Source organism: Cucurbita maxima, unplaced genomic scaffold (genome assembly GCF_002738345.1).
Source record: "Cucurbita maxima cultivar Rimu unplaced genomic scaffold, Cmax_1.0 Cma_Scf00006, whole genome shotgun sequence".
Classification (NCBI taxonomy): Eukaryota; Viridiplantae; Streptophyta; class Magnoliopsida; order Cucurbitales; family Cucurbitaceae; genus Cucurbita; species Cucurbita maxima.
The window spans coordinates 3,388,793-3,403,422 of record NW_019272022.1 but is presented as its reverse complement, the minus strand read 5'-3'; the positions used below and the strand labels follow the sequence as shown (position 1 = coordinate 3,403,422).

At 36.0% G+C, this 14,630-nt stretch overlaps 2 protein-coding genes across 3 annotated transcripts; both read left to right on the top strand.

Annotated features, from left to right (window-relative positions):
• Positions 1-698: 698 nt before the first annotated feature.
• On the top strand, positions 699-7,761 carry LOC111480802 (rop guanine nucleotide exchange factor 14-like). The gene is given in 10 exon segments (XM_023125967.1): positions 699-904; positions 1,602-1,784; positions 4,351-4,740; positions 4,856-5,010; positions 5,100-5,174; positions 5,271-5,540; positions 6,199-6,546; positions 7,332-7,541; positions 7,543-7,590; positions 7,592-7,761. Coding segments are annotated over 9 exon segments (1,659 nt in total). The 5' UTR covers positions 699-904; positions 1,602-1,708; the 3' UTR covers positions 7,679-7,761.
• A 652-nt stretch (positions 7,762-8,413) lies between these two features.
• LOC111480806 lies at positions 8,414-14,244 on the top strand. 2 transcript variants are annotated; one of them, XM_023125980.1, is made up of 6 exons: positions 8,452-8,483; positions 8,597-8,769; positions 9,037-9,134; positions 9,385-9,424; positions 10,142-10,288; positions 13,911-14,244. In XM_023125980.1, exons 2-6 carry the CDS (start codon positions 8,756-8,758, stop codon positions 13,969-13,971), a joined length of 360 nt encoding a protein of 119 aa, XP_022981748.1. In that variant the 5' UTR covers positions 8,452-8,483; positions 8,597-8,755; the 3' UTR covers positions 13,972-14,244. The 2 variants fall into 2 exon arrangements, with proteins under 2 accessions (XP_022981749.1, XP_022981748.1); XM_023125981.1 differs by lacking the exon at positions 8,597-8,769 and having other exon boundaries at positions 8,414-8,483.
• Positions 14,245-14,630: the final 386 nt, after the last annotated feature.

Here is a 14,630-nt window from a genome sequence, read left to right as displayed (position 1 = left end):
ATAAATACATTACTTATTAAGCCTTGTTTAGACTTCTTATGATTGGTGATAGTCATTTTAAAATTTAAATTTTTTAAAACTTTAATTTCTTTATTATTTTAATTCAAATTTCTAATAGGAATCATCAATGGCTTGTTTCGTAATTTCACAATCACATGAAAAATAAATTTATTTCAGTTAGAACATCACATCTCCTTTAATTTGTATATCCCAAATTCATAATTAATTTCATAATTAATTTGGAATTTCTTCTCCGTCCTTGTTTTATCTAATAATTTAAGGATATTTTTTAAATTTAAAAAGTTGAAAGAGTATTAATAATAATTTTAAAAAATTAATAGTGTTTTTGAAATGAATCATTAAAAATGTTTTTGAAAATTTTAAGAATTTAAGATTAATTTTTTTATATAAATATTTAATTTTTTTTAAGAAAGAAAAGGAATAAGAAACTGCCAAAAAAATTCCAATAAGCGGGCTCGGGGCGCGTAAATTATTTTTGCGGGCCCCACTTTAAATCCAACTAGACTTCCTAGTGCCACATACGAAGCGCGTGAATTACAAACGCCTAGCCCCACTTTGATTTACCTCAATGGACGGCCTAGATGTAGTTTTAGCGCGTGACCTCACGTGCCTAAAAACCGTACGTAACGTTCACGTCCATTCCACGCACTTCCTTTCTCTCTCTAAATAGTCACTCTTCTTCATCCTCTCCTTCTTAACCCTCTCTGTCTAAAACTCATCCGCCATTTTCACTGTTCTTAAGCTCTGTAATGGCAGTGCATTTCTTTTCGCTCAGGGCTCGGAGGAGCTTCTGGTGTCGTGGCTTTTGAGGTTGAGTTTGTAGAGACGTTCTGCTTCAGCTCCGCCTTGAAACACCGCTGCGAAATCGGCTTTTCGGATTCAGGTTGCTTGGTTTCACTTTTGCATTTTATCTAAATTGCGCTAGATCCTAGAGCTGATGGTTGATTCGAGGATTTTTATCTCTGGTTTATTGCTTCTGTTTTCTCTAAGACTTCGCGATTCACTAGGATTGTTTTGTTTTTTTGTTTTCTACACTGCCTTGGATGCGTGTCGCATTTTTCATGAATATTTTGTCTTCAGCAACAGAAATCGGAGAGATATTGGTGAGGAAATGATGTTTGTGGTACTGTGAGTATATTGAAGTTCGTGATCTTTCTCGGCGCCCAAGCTTTGTGTGCGTGCCTTTTCCGGTTTAGCTCCTTAAGTTTCCTAAATGCAACTTTCGAGAACTGGTTTTTCAATTGTTTTTCTTTGAATCATGATGGTAAAGCCATTTTCTACCAGTTTCTCTGGACCCAAAAAATTCATATAATCCGTTCCCCCCTTTTCCATCTTTCTTTTACTTTTTGATTCTTTTGACTTTTTCGTTTTCCTGTTCTTATTATTTTAAAAGCAAATCAAATGCTAATCATGCTTATATTGCTGAAACACCAACGGAAGTTTAATGCAGGTTTGATTGAATTAAAACTTCTACGCTATTCTTCGTATATACATTTGTTCTTCAAAACGGTCATCTCGTTTCATGATTTCATCAAATTACTCTATCTGAAAGGACTAATTCATGATGAATAATCATGTAGTGGGCCCGTGTTCATCGATCTGTTTGTTACATTGTTTGCTGTAAGCCTCAAGTGATACTGATAGATTGTAATTTCCATAACCCAAAGTTGCCAAAGAAGATAACAAGATGATGTCGATGCGGAGAACACTGGCTTGCTGCACAAGGGACCGAGGGATCAGCCTCGACATGGACGAACAAGAGAGTAAGCCTTTAGCTCTCCTTTACTCTTTTGCGCACCAGTACCATTTGGCTTTAAAAGCATTGAAATCAATCTTTATTGCTACTTTTGGCCTAAGCTAGATTATAGTATCACGTTAAAAAGCTTCTCAAGTAACTTTATTCTTGATTGATACAAATCTCACTGTTATATGATTCAAAAAGTTAGTACCATGGTTTTGAATTTGAAAAATTAGGAATAAATCCGCATATCACCGTGGCATTTTTTTTATTCAATCATGGTTTGACCAGCTATATCAGTTTGAAATATGCTCACTGTGTCCACATGATACGGAGGATTTTTTTAATTCAAATTTATTTATTGCAAAGAAAGGCTATGGGCGAATTTGAAAAGAAATGGGGCGATGGTAGGCCAGGTGGAGGGTAAAGAACGTGTTTGTTAGGGTTTGGTAAAGAAATTAAGAGGGCTCGAGGAAAACGATGGGTCCAGGGGGTTGGATCATGTGAAAAGGGTTAGTGGGTGTGGTAGGCAGATATTACTGCCGAGTGTTCCCGTCTCTTATTAGCCCTACCACAGACCCATTGGTTTGCCCCGTGCTAATTCTGGTGCCTTCATTTATGATTCTGAACGCAGTATTTATTGTACTGGAGGACATCAAAACCCGTAAATGTGCTGGGTTTCTGGTATTGTGCATAGATTGTTGGGAGGCTGTTTTTTTTTTCCTTTTGATTTGATTTTTTCTAGATTAACCTTCAACCTTTGAAAAAAGATGTCTTATTAAGCTAAATTTGAATTAGCCTCTTGATTTGAACCTCAGAATTTATCATTTGTTCAAAATATATTCATTTTTTTTCAAAAGTTGCAATATTATTTTGAATCTTTAAGTAAACATTTCAAAATTACCATTGTAATAAAAATTAATTAGAATGTTAGATGGAAAGTCTGATGTGGTGATTGCCTAAAATGGAGTGACAGTGACTAAGATGCTTGTCTTGATTAAATTTTAAAAAACATCAACTTTCTGTTCCACATTGTAAAAGTTTTCCACTCCAAAGGTACTTTTGAAACAGATACGGAAGGTTGAAGGCCAATATTGCAAATTTTTAAATAATAAGAGTATTTTTGAAAAGTGGACGAAGTTCAATGGTATTTGTTGAGTTATTGGACATTCATACGCTTGGACATTGATATGAGATTTAGGGCGTCTATAAGCGTCTGGTTTATGGTTTTTTAAATTTCGTACATGTTTAGAAAATGTGAGAGATATGATAGGGTATACTCAGGGCATCTATGGTACATTTAGCGTAGTACAAGCTGAAAAAGAACTGATAATTCATTATTTATTCTTAATTGTACTTTTTTCTTTTAAAAAATTGTCGAGCCTTTTCTATTAGTCTCCTATTTTTTCTTTTTCTTAAAAGAATGTTTTTGTTTTCTAATCCATGGTTCTTTTGAGCATTTATTACATATAAATCGTGCTAAAAGATTTAAATCTTTCAGTTCTGTTATAGATTCTAAGTGACCCCCTCCAGGCTCTGTTACAAATATAATAGACATTGTTCCATGTGACTTTGTTGGTGCCAAGCACATGGGTGATGTGTCCGGGTGAGAAATCCGTGACTTTAGATTTCCTGGGCTTCCAATTTAATCAGCCTTCAACGGATGCCCTAAATCTCGGCCTAGATTCTAATTTGAATAGAATATATTATTTATTATTATTTATTAAACAGCGTTGCGTTTGGGACTAATTGCCTTACTCAGAGGACATGTTGAAGTGGGTGGTACATTTCCAAAAATAATTTAGTAAATATAGCTCAGGTAGACAAAGAAAATACAAGTGGGGACATGACACAGTTGAGAAATGTCTGGCTGTACGACTTGTGGATCTTGGGCAATTGATTTAAAATCTTAGGGATCATTGAGCTTCCAACATGCCAGAGGAAAAGGACAAATTCATCCCACTAATTTCCGTTGCTTTCATCCTCCTCCCCCCATATTTTGGTTTTGTTTTTATTTTTGGGTGAATACCATCCAAACATATACCTTCAGACAAATATCCAAATTGCCAGAAAAGACAGACTGACTTTGTGTTGTGCTTCAGCCAGTTGGCTTTGGAGGAGCTCTGGATGTCTTCTTCTTTCTTGGAAGCAGTATGCTAGTATTTATCTGATTTCGGTCCAAACAACAATAATTGCAGAAGTTTCTGCTTTCGTTTGGGCTGTCTATTTTCAGATACAAGTGAACCCCATCGCTCAGAAATCGATATAAACAGTTAAACTTTGTCAATCATGTTTGTTCTTTAGCTTGTGTAAATGGTATGAAATAATTGCAAGCAATTATAACTCCAAATTATTTAAAGAAGAATAGCCTTTTGCATTTGCATGTGCTTGTTGTACGTGTACCTGTTCAATGAATAGTTAAAAAATTTTGGATAATGACGAGCACAAGCAATTAAAATCATACTGCTTTGATATTTAAGATCAAGTGCCTTTATCTTTTATCTTTTTAATAAATTACTCGAGTTCTTGTTTGCTTAAACGTAAGCCAACCTAAAGTTATCATTAACGAATAATTTTTCCGTGGAATTCAGGGATTATGACTTTTAATGGTCTTGAGAGTTGCGTTTTAAACAATCAAGCCTACGAAAATGAAAGCAGATCAAGCAGAGCAGACGAATGTACAACTGACTCATTGGAGGATCATGATTCAAGCTGTTCTTCAAGCAAGGATGCTTGTGGTTCTTCCTCCTCAAAATGGTTAGCAATGCATAGGGACGAGCAGGACTTGGATGAATGGGAACTACCAGAAAGCCCTCAACATTTTTACATGAAAGAGAAACCTGGTTACACTGTTCAGGTTTCAGACGTGGAAGCAATGAAAGAAAAGTTCACAAAACTATTGCTTGGTGAAGATGTCACAGGAGGGCAGAAAGGGCTGAGCTCTGCCTTGTCTTTGTCTAATGCCATTACAAATCTAGCGGGTGAACAATACATTACATTTCTTATTCATTTCAATGTGCCCTTTTGTTTAAATATCTCAATACTTATCATTCATTTCCCAGTTTCGACCTCAAAGTAATGGTTAAAGTTTTGCAGCCTCCGTTTTTGGAGAATTATGGAAATTAGAACCTCTTCCTGAGGAGAAAAAGAGTAAATGGAAAAGGGAAATGGACTGGTTGCTCTCTCCTACCCACTATATGGTGGAATTGGTTCCCGCTAAGCAAAATGGTTCGAGCGGTAGAGTGATGGAGGTTAGTAGTGATTTAGTTGCAATCAGAACTGTGAACCATGTTTTTGAATCTCTCATATTGACGAGATTTTGTGCACAAATTTATTGTAGATAATGACTCCAAAGGTTCGGGGAGACGTCCACATGAATCTTCCCGCTCTCCAGAAGTTAGATTCCATGTTAATTGTAGGGGGTTTTATTAACATCCATTTATTGCTACTTTTCCCCCTCTCGTATTGCTAAAACTAAAGCTCAATTCCCTGAACTATATCTTTATTACAGTGTACACTGGATTCAATGGTGAAGACCGAGTTTTGGTATACAGAAGTAGGTAGCAGGGCTGAAGGAAAAAGCAAGAGTATGGGCCAAAGCACGAGGTGGTGGCTTCCAATACCGCAAGTACCATCCATTGGGCTATCTGAGAATGAGAGGAAGAAATTGCTCTACCATGGCCGGGTTGTACATCAAGTATTCAAAGCTGCCAAATCCATCAATGAAAGTGTTCTTCGTGAAATGCCCGTACCAACTGTCATAAGAGAGGCAGTCCGAGCTGTGAGCATTCTCTATTCTCTTATACAATGCAAATATATTTGCTAATAACCATGAATAAGTTTTTATCCATAATTTTTATTATGGGCTTTCAGATGAGTTTGTGTTTGGCCGCATGTATAGATTTTCATAATTGATGATTTTTTTTTGCCCAACTTGAGAACACAGCGGAACGGATAAGACACAGTAGTCAAGAATGACTCAAGTGTCGAACAGAGGATATACTTTGTTCAAGGGCTCTAAAGAAAGAGTCGAGTCTTGACTAAGGCGAGGCTGTTTGAATGCTGCATAGGTCTTAGGGAGGCTCTATGGTATACTTTGTTCGAGGGGAGGATTGTTGGGAAATGAGTCCCACGTTGGCTAATTAAGGGGTAGATCATGGGTTTCCATTGGTATGAGGCATTTTGGGGAAACCAAAAGTAAAGCCAAGAGGGCTTATGCTCAAAGTGGACAATATCATACCATTGTAGAGAGTCGTGGTTTCGAACCGACATTAGTTCTCTTATATCTTAACGTTTCAAATCTCGACTCCTGCATGTGCAACGTTGTATTCTATAAAAGTGATGCATTTCTTATGGTATTCCATAAATAGGTTGCAGATTTAGGGCCTGATCAATTCAAATTTGTCTTTTAACTCTTTTGGTTACCATGAATTTTTCAGTCTGGAAAAGCAACCCTCATTGAAGAACTATATAAGATTTTGACATCAGAATCTGGGCCAGCTGAGAACATGTTGAATCAGCTTCATCTGAAATCTGACCACGGAGCTCTTGAGGCCATTAACCGCTTGGAAGCTGCAATATTCTCCTTGAAAGAGAAATACACTGAACAAAATGGCAATAAATCTCCAGTTCGAACTGCTTGGCCTTTTGTGAAGGACCCAATGGCTGAGAAGGATAAGTTGAAATTACTCTCTGATCGAGCAGAGCTTCTTCTACAGCTACTCAAATCGAAATATCCAAATCATCCTCAAACGTTTCTTGATGTTTCAAAAATCCAAGATGGGAAGGTACTTGTCTTAGTTCTTTTCGCATTCATTACTTGTCGTCGAGTCAATCGGTCGAACTCGTGTGATTATGTTTTACTTCCTGTCTAAATAAAAACGTGGTTCTCATTCTTTTTTCTTATTTAGATTAGTAGTTTGTAACATTGAGATCTTTGTCGATATCGTAGTTTCAAATACGATAAGTTGTTATTACCTGAAAGCACAACTTTAACGGTCAAAGCGCACCGTTAGTAGATATTGTCCTTTTTGGGATTCCCCTCAAAGTTTTAAACCGCGTCTATTAGAAAGAGGTTTCAGTCTTATAAAAAATGTTTCATTCCCCTCTCCAACCGATGTGGGATCTCACAATGGCCCCTTAGGGGCATAATGTCCTCTCTGACACACGATCCAGTGTCTAGCTTTGATACCATTTGTAACAGCCCAAACCCACTATTAGTAAATATTGTCTAGTTTGGCCTGTTACATATCGGCGTCAGCCGTACGGATCGTCTACTTGGGAGAAGTATCCACACTCTTATAAAGAGTGCTTTGTTCCCCTATCCAACCAAGGGTGAGATTTCACAATAGCTTTCCAATTTAGGGGAAAAAGGGAAGACATAAAAATGTGGATTGAACGCTTTGAGCAGAACCATTTCCCTTTCTGGAACAAAACTGCATTATACAGAGAATTCTCATGTTTCATTGTACATTGGCTTTCCAATCTTGATAAACAATGCTAGAGTTGGAAGTTCTGTTCTTGTTGGCATACTAGAATCAGAAATCATACCAGTTTCTCTTTGATCTTATAGGATGTTGGACATTTGATACTCGAAGCGTATTCCCGGGTGCTCGGAAACCTGGCATACAGCATACTGACCAGAATTGTAGATGTTCTGCAAGAGGATGCTCTGTGCAACCCCAATTCACCTACACCAACATGTTGTTTTCCAGGAATGAATCTGTCGAACTTTCGTAACGATCAAATGGCCACTCTCCATGCATGGCAGCCGCTCATCGATCCCTCAAAACAGTCCGAATATGGCATTCTCAGCCAGAAAAGTTAAAAGGAAACTCTCCGACCGCAACTCCGAGCAGAAACCGAACAGGACGCATTGGCAAAGAGGTTTGTAATAGTGTTTCTTCTGGAAACAAGTGAGCATAGGCTTTTGAAGCACATTGGCAGTTGCATTTTGTTGTTGTACATGAAGCCACCAATTATCCAGTGATTGAAATCAAAATTTGTTCCTCTGGGAATCAGAAAGCATAGTTTGAACTTATTGTATATTGACATTTGTTAGTAAAGTTTAAAAAGCACAGCATATTTATAGTTTCTATCCCTAATATATCTATATGCACACTTGTAGCATAGTAAACCATTTAGTTTTTAAAATTTGACTTGTAACGTAACACGTTTTGGGATCAAATTATCTTCCGAACTCTACTATGCTTAAGTGAGCATAATTGTTGATTGATATATTTTTTGTATTAATAAAGGTAGAGATGTCCCTAAGGCAGGGTGGAGACAGAGAAGCTTTCACCGTCCACATCCCAACAAAATTTTCTATTTATTTTTACGGGGATCGGGACTAGGATACCACATATAATTTTTTTAAAAAAATTGTATTAAACGGGTCCATATAATTTTGTATTAATTTTTACTCATTTACTATTCTTTCTTAAAAAAATATTTATTTTAAAGTTAACAATTAATAAAAAAAAAAAAAATTAAATAAATATATATATTTAATATAGGTTAAAAATATACTTTTGAGTTTTACTATTCCTTTTAGTTTTTACTGTGCCGTAAAACACAAGAGTGAAAACCGCTCTGTTACTGTTTCAGCTCCCACCGCGCCATCGAATCGGTCGATTTTGCATTTACATATTTAACGATTTTCCGCGGCTGAAAGCTATTATGGCTCGCAGTTGCAGCTTCCTTCTCTCTCCCGCTATCTAAGCTGGTAATGTGATCTCTTTTTCTGAAGCTACAATCTAATTTTTGGACTATGTTATTGAAATGAATTGATTCTAGTATTGTTCTTGAATCCTTCTTCGACTATGTCCGCATCCGAAGGCGTCGCGGATTGACGCACCGATTTAAGGTTTTTTTGGAAGCTTAACATGGTAGATTTTGTTTTTGCGTTCGATGAGTGTTGCATCGATGTGATGACGAAAATAATAGCGTTCTTCTTGTTTGTACTCTTAATCATTGGTTGAAGGACGTGAAAGTGAAATGATCAGAGTAAGGTTATTGCTTCTGGAGTTGTTCATATATCTGTTTCGATTGAATTGTGTAAGTCAAGTAGCATTTTATTTTTATGGAGTCGACTCAATCGAGGACGGTGTCGTTAATTTTCAATACCGTGAGATTTATGGATCAAATTAACAAGAATGTGGAACAATCCATGATTTGAAAACGTTGTGATTTATGTTTAAGATGCCTTTTTGGGGAATCGTTTTGAATTGTTATTTGCTCTGGCTCATTTTTCTTCTTTTTGCGTTCTCTACTGCCAGAAATATCATACGTAACATGAGTACAGTACAATCACCAAAGCATCCTAAGTTTATTTCCGAGGAAGGGGCTGACATTTACTCTAGAAGTAAACCTGATGGTATGTTTTTCCCCCTCGTTTTGATGGAAGGGAAATCTATGTTCGTGTTTTCTTGCTCTGGATTTGTCCATTTGGCTATATTAGACTTGTTCATTTTTATCATTCGACCAAACTTGAACAATTTGAAATGATTTTCAAAACAAATAAAGAACTTTCAGACGTTCTTATTACTGAAAATTGAGAAACAATATAGGGGTTTTATATGACTTCACTCATCATCTAAGCACGGCTTTCTATATTGCTACTGCAGGTATCAGATTTCGTTTTGTTTCTTACAATATTTTAGCCAGGTAGGCAACACATTTCCGATTCATTTCATTCTTCATTCTTCATTCTTAAGTTTAGTTTTATGTTTCTTTCCGTTCAATAATGTTGTTTGCTGCAAAACATCTTGTTCGGGTTAGGAATATATAAGCAAAAGTGGATTGCCGTAGCAAAAATGTAATAGAATATTAGCGATAGGACATTTCTAAACACATTGAATATAATTCATCCTTATTGATGATTTGGGATTCTACTATTATAACTTGTTTGTATACTTTTAAAATTATTGAATATAATTCATCCTTATTGATGATTTTGGATTCTACATTTGATAAAAACTGTAAACCGTAGATAAGGTTGATTGCTTTTTCGTAAGATGTCAATGCAGTGAAATTGGATTCAGGTGTGGTTTAAGTTTTTCTGTTCAATAGGATCCAGATATCTGGTTTAACACATCTATATATAATGGTAATGGCTATAAAATTAGCTATAAATTTAAACCAGTAAGTCTTGTGAAAATATTACCAGGTCAGTTATGTTGCACTACACAGGATATTATGTTGGAATTATGCCTGCTTTCAAACTCAAGAAGCCTTTTCATCATGTTGTAATTGTAGCAAACGCCCATCTTTACTAGTAAAATTGTATTTTCTAGGTTTAAGGCTATACAGTCGCTTATAGGGCCTGTTGTATTGAAGAACATCTTATCCCTCCAATTTGTAAAGAAATGATATTTATTACACGGATCCAGAATGGGCTGATGACAAGCTTGCCAAGGCCAAATTGCTTTTATCATGCCTAACTCGATTCAAGACATCAGTGTCTGAAAGGTTTGAATGCACACCCTCAGTACCTTTGCTGGTGACTTCAATTCAAACCCTGGGGACAAGGTTCGTCATCTATCTTGATTTATTATTTGCATAGATTTTTCTCGTCCTGAAAAATGGTCTCTGACTATTTAATTGTAATTAGATTTGAATGAGTTTTTTCTTTGTTAGTGACATTGATACAGGCTCATGAGCATAAGCTAACAAGATGACATGAGAAATACTATTTTACATAATCTCATATGGCAGAAACATATGTAGAGAAATATTAGGTAGAGCTTGGCTAGATAATCTTGAACACCTTTACCTTATAATTTTTTCCCGAAAACATGACCCTTTTTTTCTTGTTAGAATTATCTCTTATGTAGTTAACAACTTAACATGAGATCATACTTCAAATAATCTTCCTTACAAAAAATTAAACTACATAGTTTAAAAATGAAGAATAAAGGCAAACAGTTTGGTATGATTACTGTTGAAGGCAAATAGTTTGGAAGGATTAGCTGTAAGTCAGTATCCAAGCTGAGAATAGGTAGAAGGATATTTGTGTAATTTCTTATGGAGTAGTTGACCTCTTTAGATTTAATTATCTAATGTCTAAGAATTATTATTTAGATTGACTGGTACCTAAGAGATTTATTTTAGGTTTAACATTAGGGTGTTTTAATTTAGATTTACTGTTATCCTCCCTAAAAATAAATAAGAAAGACAGCAAGTTACAACATGGTATCATAACAAAGCTACCGTCAAAATCCTCCATCAACAAGACCCTCAGACTCAGCCACTCAAATCAACTGAATGAAGTTGCTAAAAATCCTCTTCCTCTTCAAGCACATTGCAAAATGGAAAGAAAAGAAAAAAAAAAAAAAATGCAGATTGCCTCTTTTATTTCCAGCAAGCTGCAAATAATCACTAGTCCATGCAAATCTACAATTCGAAAGTTCGCAACTATCGCAAATCCAAAAATCCCCAACTTCCTCTACCGCTCAAATCCCTAGCAATCTGCAAATCTGTTCCACTAATGGACCATAATCATTCTGTCCGTTCCACAAGCCGCAAACGATCCCAGCAACGTATCCATTCCAACCTCCATGATCACTGTCTTACTTCTCTCATTGTGAGCGTTCATAGCTACAGTTTGACAAATTTATTTAGAGCCTTCTATCTTTCCCTTGACTAATTTATTTGGATGACAAATTTATTCCGAGCCTTCATAGCTACCTACTCTTCTTCGAAGCGTTGATAGCTACTTACTCTTCCACCATGACCAAAGAATTTTTTTCAGAGTCTCCATACCTACCAATAATTTTTTTCAAAGTCTTTCGATAATTTTATTTAGAGTTTTCATAGCTATTGTTGACAAATTTAGATTTAGTTTCTTCGAAAACAAATAAGAATAAGAAAGACAAAAGTCTAATTTAGACTTGCAACAATTACAATCTCTTCCCGCACAACCTCTAAAAATTATTAATCTAGAGTCTGATGATGACCAAGGGCTAAAATGGAACAATAGATGGGATATTGACAAAGGAGAGATAAGCACCATCGTTTAGTTCAGTAGAAACAAATCTATGACCATGACACATTAATGGAGGCTAAACTAAAACATAATTAAAATAAAATCATACTTAAAAAATATCCTTAGCATCATCTGAACACGTCTAAAAAATGTTTACACTTCCCTTTCTACTCCTCATGAACTTCCATTGCCCCTTTATAGCGTATATGCTGCTGTACTAGGGAGTGAACCTTCATTTACATACTTCACTCCTGGCTTCACTGATACTCTTGCATTTATATTTCTTTCATCTTCTGACTCTACAAGTCCGATTAGCTAGCTAGAACTCCCAGAATCAGAATGGCCGGAGATTATTGGTGGGTTGCCCAATTATAGCTTCCCAAGTGATCATCTTCCTATTGCTGCTGAATTTGAATTCACAATGGAATAAGTTACTGACTCGGTAATTTAAATCTTGTCCCTCGTGTCTTTCATATCATTGACTGCTGCTTTCATTTAAAAGTGAAATTATAATTTGGTCTCTGTTTGGTTTGTCATCTTTGAATTCAGTCCCAATCAATATTGACAGTAACATTAAATACGTGGTACTATTTCTGTACTCTTCTGAAAAGCCGTACTATTGTAGCACTTAAATCTCACCACAATTTCGTAGAACCATCTAGGAGTGTTGCATTATTAATGAGCCCTTCAAATTTAAACCAAAAGAACGTATTTTAGACGTGAAAATAGTCTGAAAAAATTGGGTCGTAAATTTGAAAAGAGAAACAGTGTAGAAGGTGAGAGAGTGTAAGATCCCACGTCGATTGGAGAGGGGAACGAAGCATTGCTTATAAGGGTGTGGAAACCTCTCCCTACCAGATGCGTTTTAAAAACCGTGAGGCTGACGGCGATACGTAATGGGCCAAAGTGGACAATATTTGCTAGCGGTGAGCTTGAGCTGTTACAGAAAGGAAATGTTATATTTGTCAAGTTTGTCCGTTCCCCTGCCTTCTTTTTGTAATAACAAAGAAGCATGTCCTCTTAGAAGGTATAAGATCGAGTTCAGTATTAGACCCTATTGTGAGATTATTGTTAGGAACCACGGACTTCCACAATGGTACGATATTGCCCACTTTGAAAATAAGCTCTCGTGGTTTTGCTTTTGGTTTCCCCAAAAGACCTCTAGCAATAGATATGTATTCCTTACTTACAAACCCATGATCATCTCCTTAATTAGCCAACGTGGGACTCACTCCCAACAATCCTCATTTTTCACTGCTACAACATTGAAGTTTAATCCGTGTTTATTTTAAATTCGCCGTCTAAATATAAATTAAAACGTCCAGAATGTCTTAGTAGAAACATGTTTAGCTAACCACCTTTTAATAGTTTCTCTTATTTCTTTTACTTGAGCTGTTACTTCTCTTCTAGGCTTCCAAAATCAATAGCTTTACAAATAACAATTTCTAGTGCACAATAATTATAGCAACTTTTACTAGCCACCAGATCACAATTCTTCAATAAAATGTTGAAAACAAAAAGAAATGGTTCTTTTGTTTTCAAAAAAGTTTCAAAGTGGACCCATACATTCTTCTAAGCCTAGACACACATAACTTGGTACAAACACACATGACCTTAGCTCCATCACTCATTCTTCTACCTTGATATCATTTACATACAATTAGCCATAGTAGTATAAGGAAAAACAGGCATTGAGAAATAAGGATCAACCATAGCCACTTCAACTCTCTTCATCCTCTCATCTTCATAAGCATCACAGCAACACTCATTGTAAAAGGCTTTGGCCTTCCTTAAAATATAGCTGATTGTTGAGGTAAAGTACCACATGTTCCATTGAAGAACTTGTCTAGCAGCTCCAAACTGAGTCGTCTTTCTTCTTCGTCCCTGCTTCTTCTCCCTTCTTCTTCCCTTGCCATCTGCAGGCTGCTCACTCTCATGATGCCCATGTTGGGAAATGCTGAAATGACCAATTCCTTCTCTCTCTAAAATCTCTCTCCTATGGCACTTTTTCTCTTGCTTCTGAAGGCTTTTTAAGCCTAGAACTTGGATGGAAACAGACATTAACGGAAGAAAGCCAGAGAAAACTTAGGGGAGGGATCCTTTTTCCCTTTTCTTTTCTTTATGAATTCTACTGAGGTGGTGAAGCTTTTCTGAATGCTTTTATAGCAGAACTTTGGGGATTGAAGGAACGTTCTTTCACATTTTGATGGGCCTCTATAGTACTTGAACATGTGAAAATTGGACCACATTTTGCTGTCTCCTTGTGCTGTCTTTCTCAACCATCAAGCTTGGTGAAAACTATGGGCTCTAGGTAAGTTCTCTATCACAAGTTATACGCTGATTGGTCTTTTATATATACACAGATCCTGATTGTTCGGACTAATTTGTACACGACTTAGACTTTGCTCACAAGAGAATCACCTAACACGATTATATTTCGTTGTCAAGATAACTCTTATAAGAATCTTTTGCTTGACGTATGCTATACAACGTACATATATTTTTGTTTTTGTAGTTCAATCCATCTCTTCAAGTGATGATCGTATGAAAATAGATTGTTCTAGAACATGGTAACTGTCAATTCTATTTCTGGTTTTACTTCTTGGTGCATCATAAAGTTTTTTTCACTGATATTTCTAGACAATCTGAGCATTTTTTTTTTTTTTTTTGTTGTTTTTTTTGTATAATCTTTTTGGGTTATCAATTATAATGGACAAATATTAGATGAGCATTGTTATAATCAATGACTGCATTTAATTCAAATAAAAGGTTAGTGGATTAGCTACTCCGTTTATTGTTGAATGCTGTTGATAATCATTTAATTTTTTTTTTTTATTTTTTTTTTTAAAATTGCTATCGTTTTTGTGATGTCCCACATTGGTTGGG

What these genes read in the sequence shown, in the direction of transcription:
- LOC111480806 (XM_023125980.1), top strand. An exon ending in CTCTAGAAGTAAACCTGATG is followed by an intron (nt 9,135 to 9,384) that starts GTATGTTTTTCC and finishes TTGCTACTGCAG; the next exon opens with GTATCAGATTTCGTTTTGTT. An exon ending in TCTTACAATATTTTAGCCAG is followed by an intron (nt 9,425 to 10,141) that starts GTAGGCAACACA and finishes TATTTATTACAC; the next exon opens with GGATCCAGAATGGGCTGATG.